This window comes from Sciurus vulgaris (genome assembly GCF_902686455.1).
Source record: "Sciurus vulgaris genome assembly, chromosome: 9".
Lineage (NCBI taxonomy): Eukaryota > Metazoa > Chordata > Mammalia > Rodentia > Sciuridae > Sciurus > Sciurus vulgaris.
The window spans coordinates 47,720,647-47,740,713 of NC_136469.1; the positions used below are offsets into that span (position 1 = coordinate 47,720,647).

At 33.5% G+C, this 20,067-nt stretch overlaps 1 protein-coding gene across 5 annotated transcripts in view; it reads right to left on the reverse strand.

Moving 5' to 3' along the window:
- Positions 1-20,067, reverse strand: part of AP1AR (adaptor related protein complex 1 associated regulatory protein) — a gene marked incomplete at its 5' end in the record, with an annotated part of 36,033 nt that overhangs the window by 4,239 nt on the left and 11,727 nt on the right. The window contains 8 exons of one of the 5 annotated variants that reach the window (XM_079154659.1): positions 914-1,042; positions 2,082-2,155; positions 2,922-2,980; positions 5,032-5,130; positions 6,281-6,377; positions 9,171-9,196; positions 12,017-12,043; positions 13,204-13,276. In XM_079154659.1, coding sequence (XP_079010785.1) covers positions 914-1,042; positions 2,082-2,155; positions 2,922-2,980; positions 5,032-5,130; positions 6,281-6,377; positions 9,171-9,196; positions 12,017-12,043; positions 13,204-13,276 — 584 coding nt within the window. The remainder of the gene's footprint in view (positions 1-913; positions 1,043-2,081; positions 2,156-2,921; positions 2,981-5,031; positions 5,131-6,280; positions 6,378-9,170; positions 9,197-12,016; positions 12,044-13,203; positions 13,277-20,067) is intronic. The other 4 variants (XM_079154656.1, XM_079154660.1, XM_079154657.1 and 1 more) reach the window with 4 other exon arrangements.

The following is a 20,067-nucleotide window of genomic DNA, read 5'->3' on the forward strand; positions in this document are numbered from 1 at the left end:
AACAAGGAATTATTTAATACTTATTATTTTTCTTGAAGTTCTATGATTGAGTCTTCTTTCTTGGATTGCCTATTTCTGAACATGAAAATGAAAAATTAGGCCTTGTTTAATGAAATAGCTTTAAAAAAAGAAAACAAAAGTAGTTTATCTACTGTTTTGAATGTTTGACTGTGATGAACCCTGTACTATGTGTTTTATATATTCAATCCTCACAATATTCCTTTATTTGTTCAAATAATTGTTTCTTCTTCTTCTTTCTTCTTCGTGCTGAGGATTGAATCTAGTCTCATAAATCCTAGTCAACCTCTCAACCACTGATCACATTTCAAACCTGTTCAAAATTTATAGACTGCCTACTATGTGCCAAACATTTTTATACTCCCAAATAAATTTAACAGTGAAAAATTATCTTTCCTTTTAACAATGGACAAACTGTAGTTTAGAGAGCTTAAGTAATCTACCTAAGTACTACAACTATGAAGACACAGCAGGTAAAATTCAAACTCATATCTGAGTAATGACTTTTGTTCCATACCAAAAGGAATGCAGGAAAAATTAAATTGCTAATTTATAATGAACCCAGAAAGTTCAATAACATTTTACTTTAGACTTCCCACAAGGGGGCAGTAATCCTTTACATTGAGTAATTTCATGGGGTAGATTAGGAAAACCTTCAAGAAATTAACATTTATATTCTGAATCTCAAGAAACATTAAAAATTAAAAACTTTCTAAACCACTTATCAACAAATGATAATTGCTAATATAGCAATAGTAAGGAAATTTTTACATTGATTTTTTCAAGGCTTTGTAGTTATTCAGTTTATTAAAGTAAAACGCCAAGGTGGAAGACCTGTATAAATCAATATAGAACAAATTAAATGTTTAAGGTAAAATTGTGAACTATAAAATACCTTCTTCATCTTCCCACTCTAGATCTAAGGATGTGCTGTCATCATTTCCACTAGTTGATTTAGTTTTGGTCATTAAATCACAACTGCTTTCTGTATTTGGTGTCAATACCGTGGCATCTGATGAGAGTCCTAGAATACATATATACATATATATATATATATATATATAAAATACAATTAAATGTTGCCACCTGTGCTCTTTTCCCACAATAGTTATTTTCTTTTGCAACAAATGTCTTTCTCTAAATAGTACTATTCCATCAAACTCAAAACAGACATTATTGAAAACATTACAATGGTAAGTTTCTGCTAGGAATATTTTTTTTTTTTTTTTTTTTTTTTGCCATTTAAGCACTGCAAACATGCAAATCTATATTAATCATAAACTTTAAATAGGATAAACAAACTGTATGTAATGTTTCTAATAGTCAGTTACAAAGTTGGACAAATGAAACAAAACAAAATGCTAAAACACATGAAAGGCAGCCTATACTTTCCAAAGGAACCACTCCTAAGTTCCTCAAGCTTCCTGGGAGTAGAAGCATAGGAGCTGACTTTAGAACTTTTTTCTTTTTTTGGTATAGGGGACTGAATCCAGGGATGATTTGTCACCGAGTTACAGCCTCAGTTCTTTTTATTTTGAGACAGGGTCTCAATAAGTTGCTTAGGGTCTCACTATGTTGCTGAGGTTGGCCTCAAACTTGCAATCCTCCTGCCTCAGCCTCTCAAGTTGCTGGGATTACAGGTATGCACCACCATGACTAGATGACTTCTGAAGAAACACCAGTTTTAACTTTGAAACTTGAAGAAACATTTTAATCTTACAAATCAATTTGTAATATGTATAATAAGTACACTTTTCTATTATTTCTTCCTACTTTTCCTTTGTTTACTGGGAAAGAGTAGGGGTAGGATCAAAATAGAAATGGAAAAAGCAGTGCTTGACTCCTTGTGAGGTTTACACAAAAGTCGTCTGAGATTTTCCTTTGCTCCAACTCCTTTTTAAAAAGGAAATATAATATTGTATAATTAATAACTATTTAACTGATTTATCTGGAAAATTCAAATTGAAGGGTAGGAAGTTCTACAGAAAAAGAGCCAGGATTTCCAATTATCTGTTTAATGTGCATAAAGTGAAAATGAACAAAGAATATGTGAAAAGACTTACTGCTGCTTCGATAAACTTCATATTGTGACTTTACATTTCTCATACAAGATTCAAAGTCATCTTCTGGTCCTGAACTGTAATAAAATTGATTTTTTTTTTTTTTTTTTTAATAATGCATAGAAGGTACATAGCAGAAGCAACAGAAGAAATGGTTAAATTGATGGCATTTTGGTTTGAGGTCCTATTTTAAAAATGCATAATTTCCATACAATCAGTATAATCTAATGAAAATGCATCTTAATTTTCTTAATGCTAGCATGAAACTGAAAACCTAAGATTCAGATTAATTCTGAAGTCACATCTCCAAAGCTTGGTTATAAGTCCAGCTTTACAAATGATAACAAGGCATGATTGAGGGTCCTTAAATGAGTCGGACTACTTGTGAAAAGGTTAACTTTCTGAGAAAAGAGAGAGGCTAAGGAAAGCACAAAAAAGTAATGTTATAAACAACTCACCCAAAGGCATTCAGCTATTGTTATTGCTTTCAACATGAAAGATGTGATTACTCTTAAAAATGCATAGAAGTCAATTTAAATAAATGGTACTTTCTGACTTAAATAAAACAAATTCTCTCAGTATTCTTCCAAGACAGAGTCTTACAGAAACAATAATACTTTTCTTTCTTTCTTTCTTTCTTTTTTGGTGCTGGGGATTAAACCCAGGGCCTTATGCATGTTACGCATATGTTCTAGCTCTGAGCTACATTCTGAGCCTGGAGAAGTAAAAATTTTTAGGGATCAAATAAATGTGAACACATTTATATACATCTTGGGGTAAACAATGCTCTCTTTGGAATTACCATTATCTACCACAAAGGGAAAAAGAAATGCCAATATTTACCTTTGATAGTCTCCATTGCTGGAAGGATGATATCGCTGCACAACTCTCAGCTTTTCTTGCTTTGGAAACATAATATAATACAAAATCACTCTGTTGGAAAATTATATTTTTTAAAACCATGCATGCAATGCAGAAAAATATTTTTTTTTCTAATTTTTAAAAACAAAAAAGTGATTCTCTTTAAGTCTTTTTCCTTCAATTCACCACTACTCACTTCTACATCCTCTTACTTGCAGGTGGAATTTTTCTGAATTTACCAGTGTGTAATCTCTAAGTGCTTAGAATATTCATGGTGTTGTAAAAAGATAGTTTTTTAAATGGATATGTACTAGTGTCTGTCCTTAATACACCTAAGTACTTCCTATTAACTGGAAAGATGAGGGGCAGGAAAGGAATAGTTTAATCAGTACCTGGAGTTCAATTCTGTCTGAAATAAGTAATAATCCAACAAAGCATTTATAAGGCTTGGCTAAGTTGACTCAAATATTAAAGGTGACTGATTATTTAGGGCTCAGACAGGATTTAGAAGACCTGTCAGAGCGTGGCTCTGATAGTTATTTGCAGTATGTCCCTGGCCTGGCCTTTACCTTCTGCTTCTTCATTTGTGTATTACAGATGGCATGTTACTGTCCTAGCAAACATAGGGTTATTATGAAAATGAAGTGGTGCGTGTCTGTGCATGTTTGTGTGTCAGTGTATGATGCACAGATCTATAGCAAATATTTAGGGAAGGAAAAACTCAGAGCTCAGAAAATCACCCAAATGGATGCTGCATATGGACTGCTTTTAGTCTCTAAAAGGCAAGCAGTAGAGGCTTAATTATTGTAAAGTAAATACCTACATTAACCCAAAGAACACTTATATTTTGCAGAAGGTAAAATTGTTAAACTTTTCCATTATTTAGGATCCACTGAAAAAAGCCCCAAAAAACAAAAAAGACACTTGCTCATATAATTAATCTGCTACAACCCTCTTCTCCCCCAGAAGAGTGGTGGGGGAAGTGGGGAGAAGGAGAAGGAGAGAGAGAAGGAGGGGAGGGGAGAGGAGCGGGAGAGAGGGAGAGAGGGAAAAGGAAAGAAAAAGAGAGACAGAGACAGAGACAGAGAGAGAGAGAGAGAGAGAGAGAGAGAGAGAGAGAGAGAGAGAGTCCACAAATGACATAAAAATATAATAGACATGACTTTCCAGTTCCTCTAAGTTTTAGTATGTGATGTGATCATGGTAGTGCTTCAATTAACACTACAGTAGTGAATACATACAGGCAAAATATGGAGGAAGATACTAAATAATCTGCTGACTAAGCACTGGTATGCTTGAACTCTGGCTCTGCCATGTATTAGCTATAGGATCTCAAGAAAGTTACTTAACCTCTGTCCCTTGGGTTCCTAATGGGGATAACAACACAACTTGTTCTTTAACACTGCTGTGAGGATTAAACACAAATAAACTACTTAGAACAGTTCCTGACATTTAGCCAGGGCTTCATAAATATCTGTATAGCTGTGAGGCATTATGATAATGCCTCATTGCCACATGGCATTTTAAGATATGGTACATTTGCTGCCTTCCTTATAATATGTCAATGATTTTTCAAGACCTAAACTCAATCTTTCAAAAACACAAGAGTATATATAAGGAGTAAACAATACTCTTTGGGGGAAAAATTGGTATGATTTTAAGAAGTTTAAAAAATTCTAGGAGTTCAAGAATTAAAAACAAAACAACAACAACAACAACAAACAACAAAACCCTCACAAAAACACACTGAAATGCTTTGAAAATTCTATTGCAAGACTAGTTTTCCCTCTGAAAGTGTATTTATTTTTCTAAAAGAATTCTGAATTTTAGAGCACTAAAATTCATCTTTAGGATAAACAGGAATTAGCTTCTGCTAATCTAAAGCTAAACAATATTCAGTATCAAGCCTGTTATTTCCAGCTTTTAAAGATTGAACAATTTGCCTTTATAATTCTTAAGAATATGCATAAGTACATCTGTTGTTAAACAAGAAGCCCTTGATTCTAGGGGAAAAAAAAGTCCCAATTAGGATTTGTCAGAGAAAATAAGGAGAAAAGCAACCCTAATATTCGCTGGGGTCTTTTCCCCTCACCTCCAAGAGCTTTCGCTGCTTTGCTGCCCTGGCAGATTCACGCTGTGCAGCGTATAAAGCTTCTTCTTCTAGTCTTAACTTCTCTTCTTGTAAGGCTAACTGTACATGAACAAAACAATAAGGATTAACAAAAATCAGAACCTGTCTGACTGCTCTAAAAATAAAATGTTTCCATTTATAAAATAAAAAATAAATCATTAAAAATAAGTGATATATAAAACATATCAAAATTGATATTTTTGAGATTGCTCATTTAAATTTCTCCTTTTATAAAATAACCCAGATGATATGAAAGACATCATGGAATTCTTTAGCAACTGAATTATGAAGCAGTAGCATCTAATTTATAAAAGTACCAATCTGTCCTTTTCTAGAATATGCAGTGATCTTCATTTTAACAATCATTCCAACACCTATCCCCCTGACTAGTTTAATGGTTCTGACCCTCCGAAGTCAAAGATCTTTAAAACTAAGACTAATCATATCACTATCTATCAAAGTGAATTAAGCTTTCACAAAATCTGTTTTTTCATCTAATCAACATCAATGCACTTGTCTTCTTAATTTTATTACTATTAATCTTACTTTCAAATTTTGGTTCTTGCCTTTCATAATAACAAATGCTTCTTTAATGATAGCTAATGCATGTCAAATCTAAGTTAAAAATCAGATTTTTACACTTAAAAAAAACTAGCATTAGTATCTCCTGGGTTGATTAAGTGAATGAGTTTGAAATCACTAATTGGTACAAAACAGTTAAGAACACTTAATAAATATATAAAGGAGTATGACTAATTCCATTTAGTTTACGGATAGCAAAACTATAATTACAGTCCACTTCAATAAATATATTAAGTAAACATTTATAGTTGTTAGAAGTACTTGGTTGACTGAAAACAAATAAACCCAAGACAAACAAAAACTTAAACACTACTTATTATGAAACAGAATAATTATTTTAAAAGTTTAAAAGGTGGATATTTTTGCTAACATTCTTATTTGTGAACTAATAGATTAGTTAAAAGAACGTACTGTCTTCATTTTTTGGTTCATATAAGCTGAAAAATTGAACCAAACTAAAAAAATTATAACAGTCTGAAATAATGTTTTACTTTTATATAATTTTTATCTGTATATATCTAAATATACGTGCAGTGACTATATGTTATAAATTATTTAATGACAACTATCACCTATAAACAACAAGAGGTTTTATGATAACATACATTTAAGCAAATAAAGATTTTACCTCTTTTTGGATTTTCTTATCAAGATCTTTCTGTTTCTCAGCAATAGAATCATAATGCCGCTCTCGTAGGTCAACAATTTCCTCCTCCGTAAGAGGCCTACAGAAAAAGAGTGTAGGAGGGTGGCAGGGAAAGTGAAAACAAACAAACAAACAAAAAACACAAAAAATCCAAAAGCACACAAAACAATCCCTGTGAAATTCTGACTACTACTCTCAAAAAGTTATGAAGGCAATTTGGTACTATGATTTCAATTGTTAAGAGTAAAAAGTGTACATTCTAACATATTATCTTTTGGTATATAAACTGAGTATGATGATGAAGTATCTGAGTTTGGTTTTGCTGAACCTTTTAAGAAATGTGTGCTTACCTTACACAGGGCCCACTCTAGTCATCTGTCCTGTGGGTATATACCCTGGAGGGTACCCCAAAATGTTCATCATAAAATATAAACATCAGTACATGAATTCTAATCCCAGCCCTCACACATTCTGAACTCTTAATTACCCTATTTATCCTGCTCAATCACTCAGGCCTTCCCAGGCCTTCAATCCTTTCCTTCCCTTCCAGTCTCTCTATTCAGGAAATCTCCTGGCCTCACTTCATTTACAACAAATAGGGGCCTAAGCTGAACTACTTTCCCGCCAAAATACTTCCCTTCTTACACTTCTGTCATTATACCACATTCACTCGGCTTACTCACGTTCCTGTCCTGGATCACTTCCATGACTAGTCCTTTCTGCAGTGTGATGCTACAGAAAATGTAACATCATTGGCCCTCAGTCCAAATTTACTTGTATTTACTCATACAAGGTCAACTCCCTCTCACATCCTAGGCTAACTACTTGAAAATCTTTGTATACTCTGTAAGTTTCTTTTCTTTTAAAAGATAAAGTTCTCTCCACTTCCATCCCTCCCCTTACTTCAGTGTGCCCTTTTTGTTCTTCCTTCCATCCTCTAAAAAGCTAGTGTTCCTTAACATGCTCAAGGTCGACCATCACTTACACTCCTGACTGGTGCCACTTCTCTTCCTGCATTCCAGAGAATTCCATGGGACCTTGGTCCATTAATTAGTACCTCCCTATCTTTAACCTATCCCTTCTGTTTTTATTTCTTCTCCATATGAAGAAAGGGAGAACAGAAAGGGAGATAAAAATCCTTTGTCCTGTATCTACCTCTAGTTACTGCTTCCTTTTTCTTTCCTCCAAAATTCCTTAAATTAAACATGTGTTATAGATCGCATATCCAGCATTTACTAAGTGCCAGAATCTCCTCTAAATATTACACATATTAATTAATTATACATATTAACTAATATTACACATTAACTAATTTTAATCCTTTCAACAATCATATAAGGTATATAGAAAAATTATATATGAGGGAAATGCGATGAAGACAGATTAAGAGCATGTCTAAGAAAGTAATACCATATGGAACAAAGCCAGAATTTAAACCCAGGGGTCTACCTATCAACTTGCTCTCAATTACTATACTTCTCTGGCCTTCTTTTCCTTACCTCCATTTACTCACCAACTAACCATGGTCTACCTCTGTTCCCATCATTCCAATAACTCTAGCAAAGCTAATCTTTGGTTTCTATGTTGCTGAATACAATAGACAAATTGAAGTCCTTGTTTTATTACTGATGTTTCAGGTGACAGTGTTGACCTCCTCCCTTGGCTTCCCTTGCTCTCCTCATTCTTTCTGATGACTACTTGGTTATCAGCAGACTACTCTGTCTTTTCAATCCTCAGACCTCTTCCCTCTAGGCTCTGTAGATTGTACTCTCTCTCTCCCTCAATCCTGAACTTAGGTAAGTGAACTAGATAACTATCATGGCTAACTAGCCATGTATATAAGGCAGCATCTCCCACTTCCGTTAGTGTTCACCTCATAAAATTTTGACAATTGTGGACACTCATGTGGCCTCTACCCAAAGCAAGATTCAGAACATTTCCATCACCCCACATAGTTTCCTTGTGGCCCTTTCCAATCAATTCTCTCAATCTGTATTCAATTTCTCCAGTCAGACACATTCTCTTCTGCCTAGATAGTAACAACTAACCACTCCTTCAGGGATCAATGCAGGTATCATCACCTTAATGAAGTCATCTTGGACACACTTCTCCATATACATTTTGGGCAAGGGCCTCTCTCTAGGGTTTCCTAGTGTGTTCTGTAACTGCTGTTTCCTGGCTTTTCCTATCTCAAGCTGAAATGTCATTTACAAGATCCATTTTCTGGAGTAAAATAGTCTTTTTTCTCATGTAGGGACCATGTGTGGTGTTTAAATCCCAGTATCTAACATAGTGCCTGGCATATGAGGACTGCTTAGTTAAATATTTGCTAAACTAAAAAAGGTAAAGAACATATATTAAAACATGAAATAGCATATGAAAATATTCTCTTGATATTAAGAATAATCTTGACTTGAAGCCAGATGCTTCTTTCTCAAATAGTGCATGCAAATTTAACAGCATATTAAAAGGCTACTTCAGTATAGTACTGAACTTCGGGTTACTGTTGAAAGATGTCAAATCTTTCGAGTAGAACAAGTTTAGAATGTCAGAAGAAGAAAGGGGGATGAAATTGAAAAACTTAGAAATTTATCAATAGTAAATTTTTTTTTTAAAGCCTAAAAAATACATAATGTAGGTTCAATAGGAAAGCATCTGGATTGACAAATGTTAAACCTTAATGTTCAAAATAATCTACTGAGAAATATATTATTTGCCTCAAACTCTTGAAAAGAAAAAAACTAAAGTTCTGAAATGTAAATTGTTCAATGTCTCAAAGCCAGTAAATAATAAAGCCTCAATTCTCAGAAAGCATCTTGTAGTTTACATAGAAGTTCTTATTGTTTTTTTTTTTTTTTTTTAAAAGGCTTACCTATGACTGCTTCCTGGGCTCTCTCCCTGTATAAAAATTAATTAGACAATTAAAGAAATTTCAATAGCTGAATTCTATTTAAGGTAAGCATTTAATTTTCATTTAATTAATATTTTCTACTTATACTTTTCATCACAAATTTCATTTATTTCATTTTTTAAAGCGAAATAAACAAATTTCATTTATTTAAAGTGTTTGAAACAAAGTCTTTAAATGTTACTATTTTTCAAAGGCAAAATTAAATTTTTTATTTAGTTTAATTATATTACAGCCATTTGCTTATTAATTTTTTTTCAACAAACATTTCTAAGATACCAAGTGAACTTCTGCAGTCAGGATATACTAAACAACATGTTCTCTATGTCCTCACCATTTACAGCTGATCCTCATTATTTCAATTCCAAATCTGAAAATTAACCTACTTGCTAAAATGTATTTGTAACTCCAAAATCAATGCTCTATACTTTCTCGGCCATTCAGATATATGTGCAGAGCAGCAAATTTGTGTATTTGTGTGTGTGTGTGTGTGTGTGTGTGTGTGTGTTTAACAATGTGTATTCCTAGCAGAGGTAGAAGAGGACTTTGCACAGTATTCTTGTTGCAACTCTCAGGCTATGTAAAGTAAAGGCTATGTAAAGTACCTTACAGAGAGAAAAAAAAAAAAGTTTGTTAGATAAGGTTCACTTAGGCATAAGTTTTTGCTAGTGGCAGTGAGTTCAAAGTTAATGAGTCAACAGTATATGCTTAATATGATGCTTTAAGAGAAACACATATAACACCGTTATACATTGGTTGATGAAAATGTTGCATGTGACCAGAGTCTCGGAGGACCTACCCATTATTCCTCTAGGAATGATGCTTCAGTATGCACTAATGGAGCATTCATGGACTTTAAGGAACAATGACAATAGATAACAAGCGCTGACTTTTTGTTTTACTTTCCAAGGTTATAAAATCACCTATAGCTTTTTTTTCCAAAGCAAACCATGATTATTTTTAAGACTAAGTTGAGCTTATGAATATATCTTATACTTTTTTTTTTTTTTAGTACTGGGAATTGAACACAGGACAGCTTAACCACTGCGCCACATCCCCAACACTTTTTATTTTTTGTTTTGAGAAAGGGTCTCACTAAGTTGCTTAGGGTTTTGCTAAGTTGCTCAGACTAGCTTTGAACTTGGATCCTCTTGCCTTAGTTTCTCAAGTCACTGAGATTACAAAGCATGCACCACCATGCCTGGCTTATCTTACACTTTTAAACTAGTCATATTTGACAACTGAAACATATGACTAAGTAAAGAGTAGAAATAAAAATTCTAAATAGTTCAAATAAACTTAGAAAATACCAAAACAGGATGATTTTCAACCAAATAGAAAATGTGAAATGAGAGGAAAATTACAATTAGTTTAATGAAGCTGAAAATTAGCACAAAAATTAAAGTTCTTCTAACTATACTTATATATAAGAAATATACAAATTTTGTTGATTCTGAAGTGTACTTTTCATATTTTAACATTTCTGTACTTAACATGCATTGTTACTATTATATTAAACATTTGTGTTTCAAATAAGTAACTTAATAACCATTTGAAAGAAAAATATTTTATTGTTAATACTGTTTAGTTAAAGCAAACAAACGACAACAACAAAAAACCCTTAACCAACCAAATAAAAAGTACCTTAGGAGAACACATGAAACCATAAGTCCTTTTGAAAAGCAATATAATGCTGAGATGAACTACTGTGAAGGCGGAAAGAACTCTTATTTATTAGAAGCTTTAAAAATGTTATATTGTGTTTGCATAAACTTTTTAAAAGGGAAAGACATGGAGGTGAAAGTGACCTTTGAGAAGGTAAGGAAACTAGGTTCTATGAAACTTCAGATGTTATTTTATTGGCAAAACAAATGGAGGACAAATCTGTCCTACCAGATGATAAATATGTATGATTTTAAGAAAGATTTCTATCCAAATTAACTGGGGAAATTCTAAGTTAAACAGGCTTAAATAATTTTGTTTAACAACAGTTTTCAGAATCATTAATATGCCAATTTGTATCTTGAGACTAGTATTTTATACACACTCGAGGAAATGCTGGGCTAAAGATTAATTTAAAAACATAAAGAAAAGGTACAATTCATTTCATTTTCCTTTTCTTTAGAAAGTAAAAAGGACAAAAAGTCAGAGCTTGCTGTGCTCTTGTAGTTTAACCAAATTTAGAGATGTGGGAAGTAGGTTCCAGGGAGGTTAAATAATTTGTAGAAACTCACACAATTAGTTTAGTAAAGCTGGTAATCAGCACACAACTATCTATACCTGGATAAGAAATATATGTCACATTTTGCTGATTATACAGTATACTTTTTCTTCATATTTTAACATTTCTGTACTTATGATACATTTTAAATTGAGTGTAGATAAAACAAAATGCAGAAGATCAATACAAAGAGTAACTGAAAAGGGGTAATGGTTAAAACCAGAAATTGTAGAGTGTTTTGTAGAAATTATAAAATTTTTTCCTCAGAAATTCATGAAAACTATTTTTTAAGAAAGGGTCCATTCTAGATTGCATAAGTGAAGTGGTTAAAATTTTTGCTTTCTGAAGTTCCTTGAGTTCTATAAAATCTTTAAAACCTGTGTATGTGTAGTATTATATGTATCGTTATATAATAGAAAATGCTGAATTCTTTGCTGTCATAAATTAGTGAAAGAAGGAAATGATATAAAAGGGTCAAAAAGTAAAAATAAAAATTCTAAAATAAAATTGAAAAAATAATTATTAGAACTAAAGAGATGATTCATGAGACAAACAAATATGCATTTTATACTATTATGGAAATACTTACTTCATCACTTTCTACTAGATTCTCAAACTGAAAGAACAAGAAAGTAAGTATTAAGAGGGATATTTGCCCAAGGTGCATATCTTACAAGAAATTGTCACTTTTCTCACCTTAAAAATAATATACTTTAATAAGATACTTCAGTCAATTGCCTTTTTTATACATCAGCTCATTTAATATATTAAAAAGTCCTACAAAATGGCCAAGCAAGCATATATTATTTTTATTTATGATTTCATATGAAATAAGAATTATAGCAATATTAAACATAAAGCAGAAACTATACTATATACTATATCTCCACCTGAATTGAATATTTCATAAAGATATTTTATTTTTATTTATTTATTATTATTTTTTGAGGTGGGGTTTTATCTTGTTGCACAGGTTGGCCTTGAACTCATGATCCTCCCCTCTCAGGCGTTCCACCACATTCAGTTTTATGAAGGTATTTTAAATATATACTACCAGAATTTTTCACTCTACTTCAGAACAAATTATTCAATGTCATATAAAGAAAAATTACTCAAAAACCAGGTTTCAGTTTACATGTTTCCTTATTTAACACAGAAGAAAGTAAAGAACAGTTTTCAAGTTTTGGAGCAAGATAGTTTTGGAACGGATTTTGTTCTCTGCAACTTCTAGGTAGTACACTACAGTCCAGTTTTTCCATCTGTCTAAGCCTCTGATTTCTCATCCATAAAACAGGATAACTATCACTTGTTTACAAAAGAGCTGCAGTAAGAATTCTGTGCAGTGGCATTCCTCAACCATATGGTACAGTGATTGGTACGTAGTAGGTGATTGAGGAGCTTCTACTGATATCTTTTATGTGCAAAGAAAAAAATACTCAGTGTTTCTGCTGTGGAGTTGCTTAAAATCAATTCGCTACTTTGATCCTGCCTCATCTCTCTGATACGGTGGGCTAACAGCCATTAATACTGACAGGACAGCACCCTCTCTCTGAAATGTGTAGGGTGAAATGAAAACAAGCTATTAGGAGAATAAACTTCTCCCTATTCACTCTTCTCCCTAGTTGCTCAGTTCTTTCCCTCTTCACTAGAATTGACACTATTGCAACCTAAACAGTCTGTACTAAATTTGGGCCTACATTATTTCCCCTCAGTTGAAAGTTTCTTTTGCTCTTCTGAAGGTATTTTTAATCCAATCAAATTTATGATTCTACTTACCTCTATAGTTAAGTGCTCACCTCTTGAGCATGTTCTAAAATACTTGGATCTGGGAAGGAAAACAGAAAAACAACTTTAAAAATCAAAACTGACCCTAACACTGAATTAATATGATGGCATAAAAATATTTCCTCTAGAGCAACTTTAAATTCTCTAATATATAGTATCTTATATTTATAAAAGAAACAACCAAATTTACCTAACAATATAGTCTAAACTTTATTGAGTTTAAGTGTTTAGTCAACAGATATTTCTTTTTCCTGGTATTAATACTTACTAAACCTATTGTAATGAATTAGTTTACATCATTATTACAGAGAACAGATTACAATTACATTTAAAAAAAGTATTTTTACTGTCTCGAGAAAAATATCTTGTTAAAAATACTGTTAATCAGAATATCAAATAATCTAATAAATAAATGGCAAATGAGCTCAACAGGTATTTCTCAAAAGAGGAAATATATATAGCCATCAATTATATGAAAAAAATTCAACATCCTTAGCAATCAGAGAAATGAAAACTTACATTCTCTTCTGTTTCTATTATAGAAACTTACATATGGTCCAATAAACCTCTTTATTAGTATATTTGCTCCAACAATTTGTCTACACTGTAACTACTATAGTATCAAAGTTGGTTGAGAACAGTCATTCAAATTCTTTTATTACTGGAAGTGTTAGGAAATTAAGACTTTTACTCATAATATGGTTCCTTTTTTTAAAATATTTTTTTCAGTTGTCAATGGACCTTTATTTTATTCATTCATCTGTATGCAGTGCTGAAGATCGAACCCAGGGCCTCACACATGCCAGGCAAGCGCCACAACCCCACTTAAGCCACAACCCCAGCCCATATGGTTCCTTTTACAGCTACCAAAACTGAAGGAGAGAGATGCCCCCTATGGGGATCCACTATACACACAGGGTTGATGATGTGTCAGAAAATTTTGACAGAAAGCACTCCTTCGAGAAATGGGGAGAGCCTGGGTGTGAGGACCACTCTGAATGCTTTGTATTATGTATACATGGATCCATATCCACATAATAGTATTCCTAATTTGTCAGGATTTTTTGGACAGAAAGCTCCCCTTAAAGAAATGTGGAGAAGGATGAGGATGAGGACTGGTCTGAATGCTTTGTATTATGTGTACATGTGGGGGGATAGCAGGTTCATATTATTACGACTAAAGAGTAAAAGTAGGCAGTCTGTAGGCCTGTAATCCCAACAGCTGTAGAGGCTGAGGCAGGAGGTTTGCGAGTTCAAAGCCAGACTCAGCAACAGTGAGGTGCTAAGCAACTCAGTGAGACCCTGTCTCTAAATAAAATACAAAATAGGGCTGGGGATGTAGCTTAGAGGTCGAGTGCCCCTGAGTTCAATCCCTGGCATGCATGCCGCCCACAAAAAAAAAAAAAAGGATAAAAGTAACAATGAAATTATAGTTTCTTATCTTTTTTCTTTTTCTGGCTACAATCTTTATCTGCTGATAGATGAAAACAGTTCTTTTTTGCTCAAAGATCACTGGTAAAAAGTAGAAGATTCTGTACCATTGATCTCCTGGAACATATCAACTACAAACACAGTATCCTTAATTCTCTTACCATTTGTGCTTCCACTCCCCTCTGTTTCATTCTCAAACAAAATCATAAATGAGTTGAAACTCGCAGTAGCCCTGTACGCTGGCACTAGGATTTCTGCTTCTCGTGTGCAATACTAGGTAGCCCAAGCAATATAAACCATCAGTATGAAATAAAGTCGAAAAAAGTTTATGAAGAACACTATCAAAGCCAAGGGAAGTACTTACTCAACTACATTTAGATGGCAGTATGCTATTCTGTTCAAATTTTAGATAGATAAAAGTTAATTTTAGTAGAAACCAAAGGTGGTGTTAAGTACTCAGATGCTTAACCACTGAACCATATTCCCAGTTATTTTTATTTTTTAGTAAGTTGCTGAGGCTGGCCTTAGACATTGTAACGTCTCCTTTATCCATCCCCTGTAGCCACAACCAACACCAGTGAGGACAGTCATGTTACTACATGACTCTGACTCTCTGAATATCTGACCTAGCCAGCTCCCAGTTGTCCCCCAGACCTCATTTGATTGTCTCAGGGTTTATTCAGAAACTGAGCAGAGATAGAGACAATGTGCTCCTAAAAGATCACAAGAGCTGCTGGGGATTATGATCCCTGTCAATCTGCAACATGAAGAATGAAACCAACTGAAAGAGTGCTCTGATAGCACTAAAGTCATCTCTAAGGAGCTGGTGCATACCTGCCCTGCTAGCAGTTTATTACCTGAGAAACAATATTTCTATAATAAACTCCTTTGCTTAAAACAGTTTGATCTGTCCCTACAAAATCCTGACTAATGAATAAACAAACGTGAGTCTAAGAGATATAATGACAAATAAACCAGAAAAAGCAATGTTAAAATGGAAGATAAGCAGAAAAGCAGAGTACATTTGTAAAAAAAAAAAAAAAAACTCAAACTTTCCTTTTAAAGTATTAGATTGAGACCTCATTCACCAAGAGGGATCTATTGACTCCTATTACCATAAATGCTAAGATTATATTGATAGGTTCAAGTATATATTCAATTTGACAACCTGGGCAACATTTTAATGGAGAAACTTTATCTGGGATTTATCGGAAAATAAGTAGGTCAATATTATAATACTGATATGTATATATTTTGTTTCTTTATGAATTATGGATGTCTGTTTTTATTTATTCAAACATTGCTAGCACCTGAATAGAACCCCCAAACGTGCAGTATTAAAATTTACCACTGATAATTGGCCAAATTTCAGCCATATAAAAACCATAGGTTTTTACATATTCTTCTATATTTTCTAATTTTTTACATGATACATATTTTAAGTGATTAGAAAGTCAACTGTTTGAAAGTACCCTTTCGGATTAAGACTAAAATATTACTGGATCCTTAAAAGCCCCCAAAATTTGAAATATAACTTTTTTAGTGTTTCCTGTGATTAATATTCCTGACCTTTTATATTCTTTACCTCACAGTTTTGTTCTAAAGGGAGGAGCAGGTTCTTGGTAATTCTTCACAACTTGCTCCTAGGTAAAGATAAAACTATGCAAAAGGTAAGAACAATAGGTGAGAAAAGGAGAGACAGAATCATTAACTTTTTTGTTTTGTTTTGTACAGGGGATTGAACCCAGGTGCTTAACCTCTGAGCAATATTCCCAGTTCTTTTTATTTTTTAATAAGTTACTGAGGCTGTCCTCAAAGTTGAGGTCCCCCTGCCTCAGCCTCCTGAATCACAGGGATTACAGATATTCACCACTGTGCTCAGCAGGCTTAAATTTATACTTTTATAATAATCAGTACCTACTAAGTGTTGGGCATTCTTCCAAGTGCTGGCAATGTAACTGTGAATAAACAGATACAGATCTTGAGAACACTCTTGGGAATGAACAATAATAAATGCATGGATAATGAATGCATCAGGTGGTGGGACTAGCCCTGAAATAAAAACTCAAGAGTAAGGGAGGTGATATATAAACCAGAAATCGCAGTAAGTTAAAATGGAAGATAAACAGAAAAGCAAAAAAGGTTTGGGAAAAAATAAGGCTCAGTCTGGGGGAGGGAGGTTATATTAGACAGGGTGCCCAGAGAAGGACTTTCTGCTAATATTGGATCAGAGCCCACTAAGGTGGCAACTCTGGATACTGAGGCAGGATCTCAAGTTCAAGGCCAGCCTCAGCAATTTAGTAAGGCCCTAAGCAACTTAGTGAGACCCTGTCTCAAAATAAAAAATAAAAAGGGCTGGGGATGTAGCTCAGTAAAATGTCCCTCAGTTCAGTCCCCAGTATTTAAATAAGTAAATGAAGTAGACCTGGAAGGAGGGACCCAAGGAAATGAGGAAACCAGCCAGGATATTTGGAGGAAACGAATTCTAAACAAATGCAAAGGCACTGAGGCAAAACTGTCCTTGGCACATTCTAAGAAAACAAAGGGGTCAGAATGGCTGGAATGAAAAGGGAGATGAGGTATGAGAAATAAACAGCAAGGATCACACTGCAAACAAGCCTTTGAAGGTGTTTTGGTTTTTATTCTCAATCACATGAAAAGAGATGTATGACTTTGGCATTTATCAGGAATTATTCCAAAAAGCACAAAAGTAGAGAAGAGTATCACAAACCTCTTTGAATCCTTCACCCAGCTTATAAAGTTACCATTTTCCATTTTCTCTTTCACTTACACCCAACTCTCTAGTTTTCTTTCATTTTGGTAGAGTACCTTACAGGAAATTCAGGCAAGTTATCTTATCCTGCCTCAATTTGCATGTCTAATTACTAAAAACCTTAAAAAAATCTAATCACATTTTCACATGTAACAAAATTATTTCCCTGGTATCATCTAAAATCCATTTCAGCTCATATTTCAATTTCTCTGATTATCTTTTTGTACGTTATTTGTTTGAAGCAGAGTTAAACAAGGGACATACACTGCTTGTTAGACGTCTTACCTCTTTTAGTCTTTAACAGCCCTCCACCCTGTACTACTCCCTGCATTTCTTCAAGCAGTTGAAAAATTTCTCATTTTCTGGTTTTGGCTGATATTTTACCTCTTGGTGGTGTTTAATGTTTTTCTCTATCCCCAATATTTCTTGCAAATTGGTCATTTGATTTAAAAGTCTGATTATATTGAGTTCAATTTTTACAGGCAAGAATCTTTCATATGCAGTACTTACTACTGAGTCAGACTGGGAACTTTATTCCACTTCTATTGATACTAAGATTGATGTATAGGTTCGGGTAGTGCCAGCATCCATCATAAAGTTCCATGTCAACTTTGTACAAAATGGTTTTATAGCATCCACTGATTATCACTGCTCAGCCCTGTTGTATCATTAGAGGGAACAAAAATCTTGATTTTGTAATTCTATTATTCTTTGATAATTTATTAGCTCTATTAAGAATTCCACTGGAGGATTCTGAACAGACGATTTGACATATTTTAAGAGGCCAATTAGAAAGCCGTTAGTAGTACAGCAGAGAAATGATGGTGGGTTGGATTACAGTAATAATAGTGCAGTAATAAGTAGTTTTGAAGATAAGGCTGATAGAATCTGCTAATGTATTAGGATAGAAGTGTTTGTAAAAAGGAGAAAACAAGGATGTCTCCTAAGTGTTTGGACTGAATAATTAGAAGAATGAAGCTATCATTTAGAGAGATGAAAGCTAGAAAAGGAGATAATTTTGGATATCTTGAGTCTGACATTGTTACGAAGTTAAAGCTCAAATCTATAAATTAACATAAACATCAGCTCAAAAACTCCTTAAGAATACTTTCAATTCCAGATCAATAAAAGTACTTCTCTTTTCCTCACTGCTTCAAACCGAGGAAATCAGGCTGGGGGGTGAATCTCAGTGGTAGAACACTTGCACAGCATGTGGAAGGTACTGAGTTCAACCCTAGCAATATGCCAATAAATAAATAACTTCAAACCCAGGAAATTCATCTTTTTTTTCTTTCCCTATCCCAAGAAATGTTGACTATAGATAGAGATGGTAATGTCAGCACTTTTTCCCCTTCATACACATACTTCATGTTATCACCAATAAATACATAATGGTTACTATTTTTATAGATTTTACTTCTAATCACTATTGAAAAGTAGAACGATAGTCTATTCCTGGGGGGGGGGGGGGGGGCAGAAGAAGAGCTATTTCTCAGTATATTGGAAACATAAGAAACCAAAATTAAAACTAAACAATACTTAATGGATCAGTAACCTTGGCATGCTAAGTTAGCTTAAGAAAAAGGTTTAAGAGTCCTAAGTTTTAAGACTTACAGAAGTTAATCTTTCTTAAAATTTTTATTAGGAAGAGGAAATAGAAGAACGGCTTAAATAGGACTGCAAACTGGCTATGGGGTGTGTGGGGGCGGGTAGTCACAGGACTTTTCTTAGTTCTCCCAGGTCTTCAATGAAAGCTGAGTTTTGGAAAAATAGGAAACAAAATGAGTAAAGTACAATATCTATTGCAAAAGCTTCACTCTTGATTATTGTTAGTTTAGAGAAATAACAAGAATATTTTGCTTTCTTCAACTTAAAGGAAAAAAATCAGTATTTTAATTGACCTGATGTGTCCAGGTACATACGATGCTATAAAAATCAAATTAACAAGCTATTAATATAATGGAGAGCAAAGACAGAATTACATTACTGAGTACCTACAATGGGCCAGAAACTAAAGTGGTTTACATACATTTCTTTTCCAAAATACGTGTGGAGTATTGTTATCCCATTAGATAGATCTACACTGTCCATTATGATAACCCCCAAGCCATGTAAGGCTTAAAGCACTTACAATGTGGCTAGTTTGAATTTTGAAGGCTATAAAGTTTCAAAAACACACTGGATTTTGAAGACTTAGCAAAAAAAATGTAAAATATCTAACTCCAACAGCTAAGCTCTTTTCAATATATTCCATAGTCAAACAGATAAATAACTTTTATATCTTCTTCAATTCATCCTCCTTCCATGTTTAATTGCCCACACTTTAGCAGCTGAAAACATTGCTGTACATGTTCCAATAAAAAGTGTTCAGTTTGGAATCTAAAAGTATGCTCATTTTATATGTAACATTGGTTACAACACATGCTTTTAGTACACTATTATAAGAAAAAATCATTTTGTATTATCCACAAAACATTTATGATTTCTATTAATCATAAAATTACTATAATTTATAAGGAGTTTTCCACAAAATATTAGCAGTAACTAACTTTGGTAACATTTCAAAAGAAAATGTGGTCTAATATTTTCAATCACAACTCTTTAGGATCTAAAAATAAAGGAGAATAGCCATCCTACTTTTTTAGAACTAT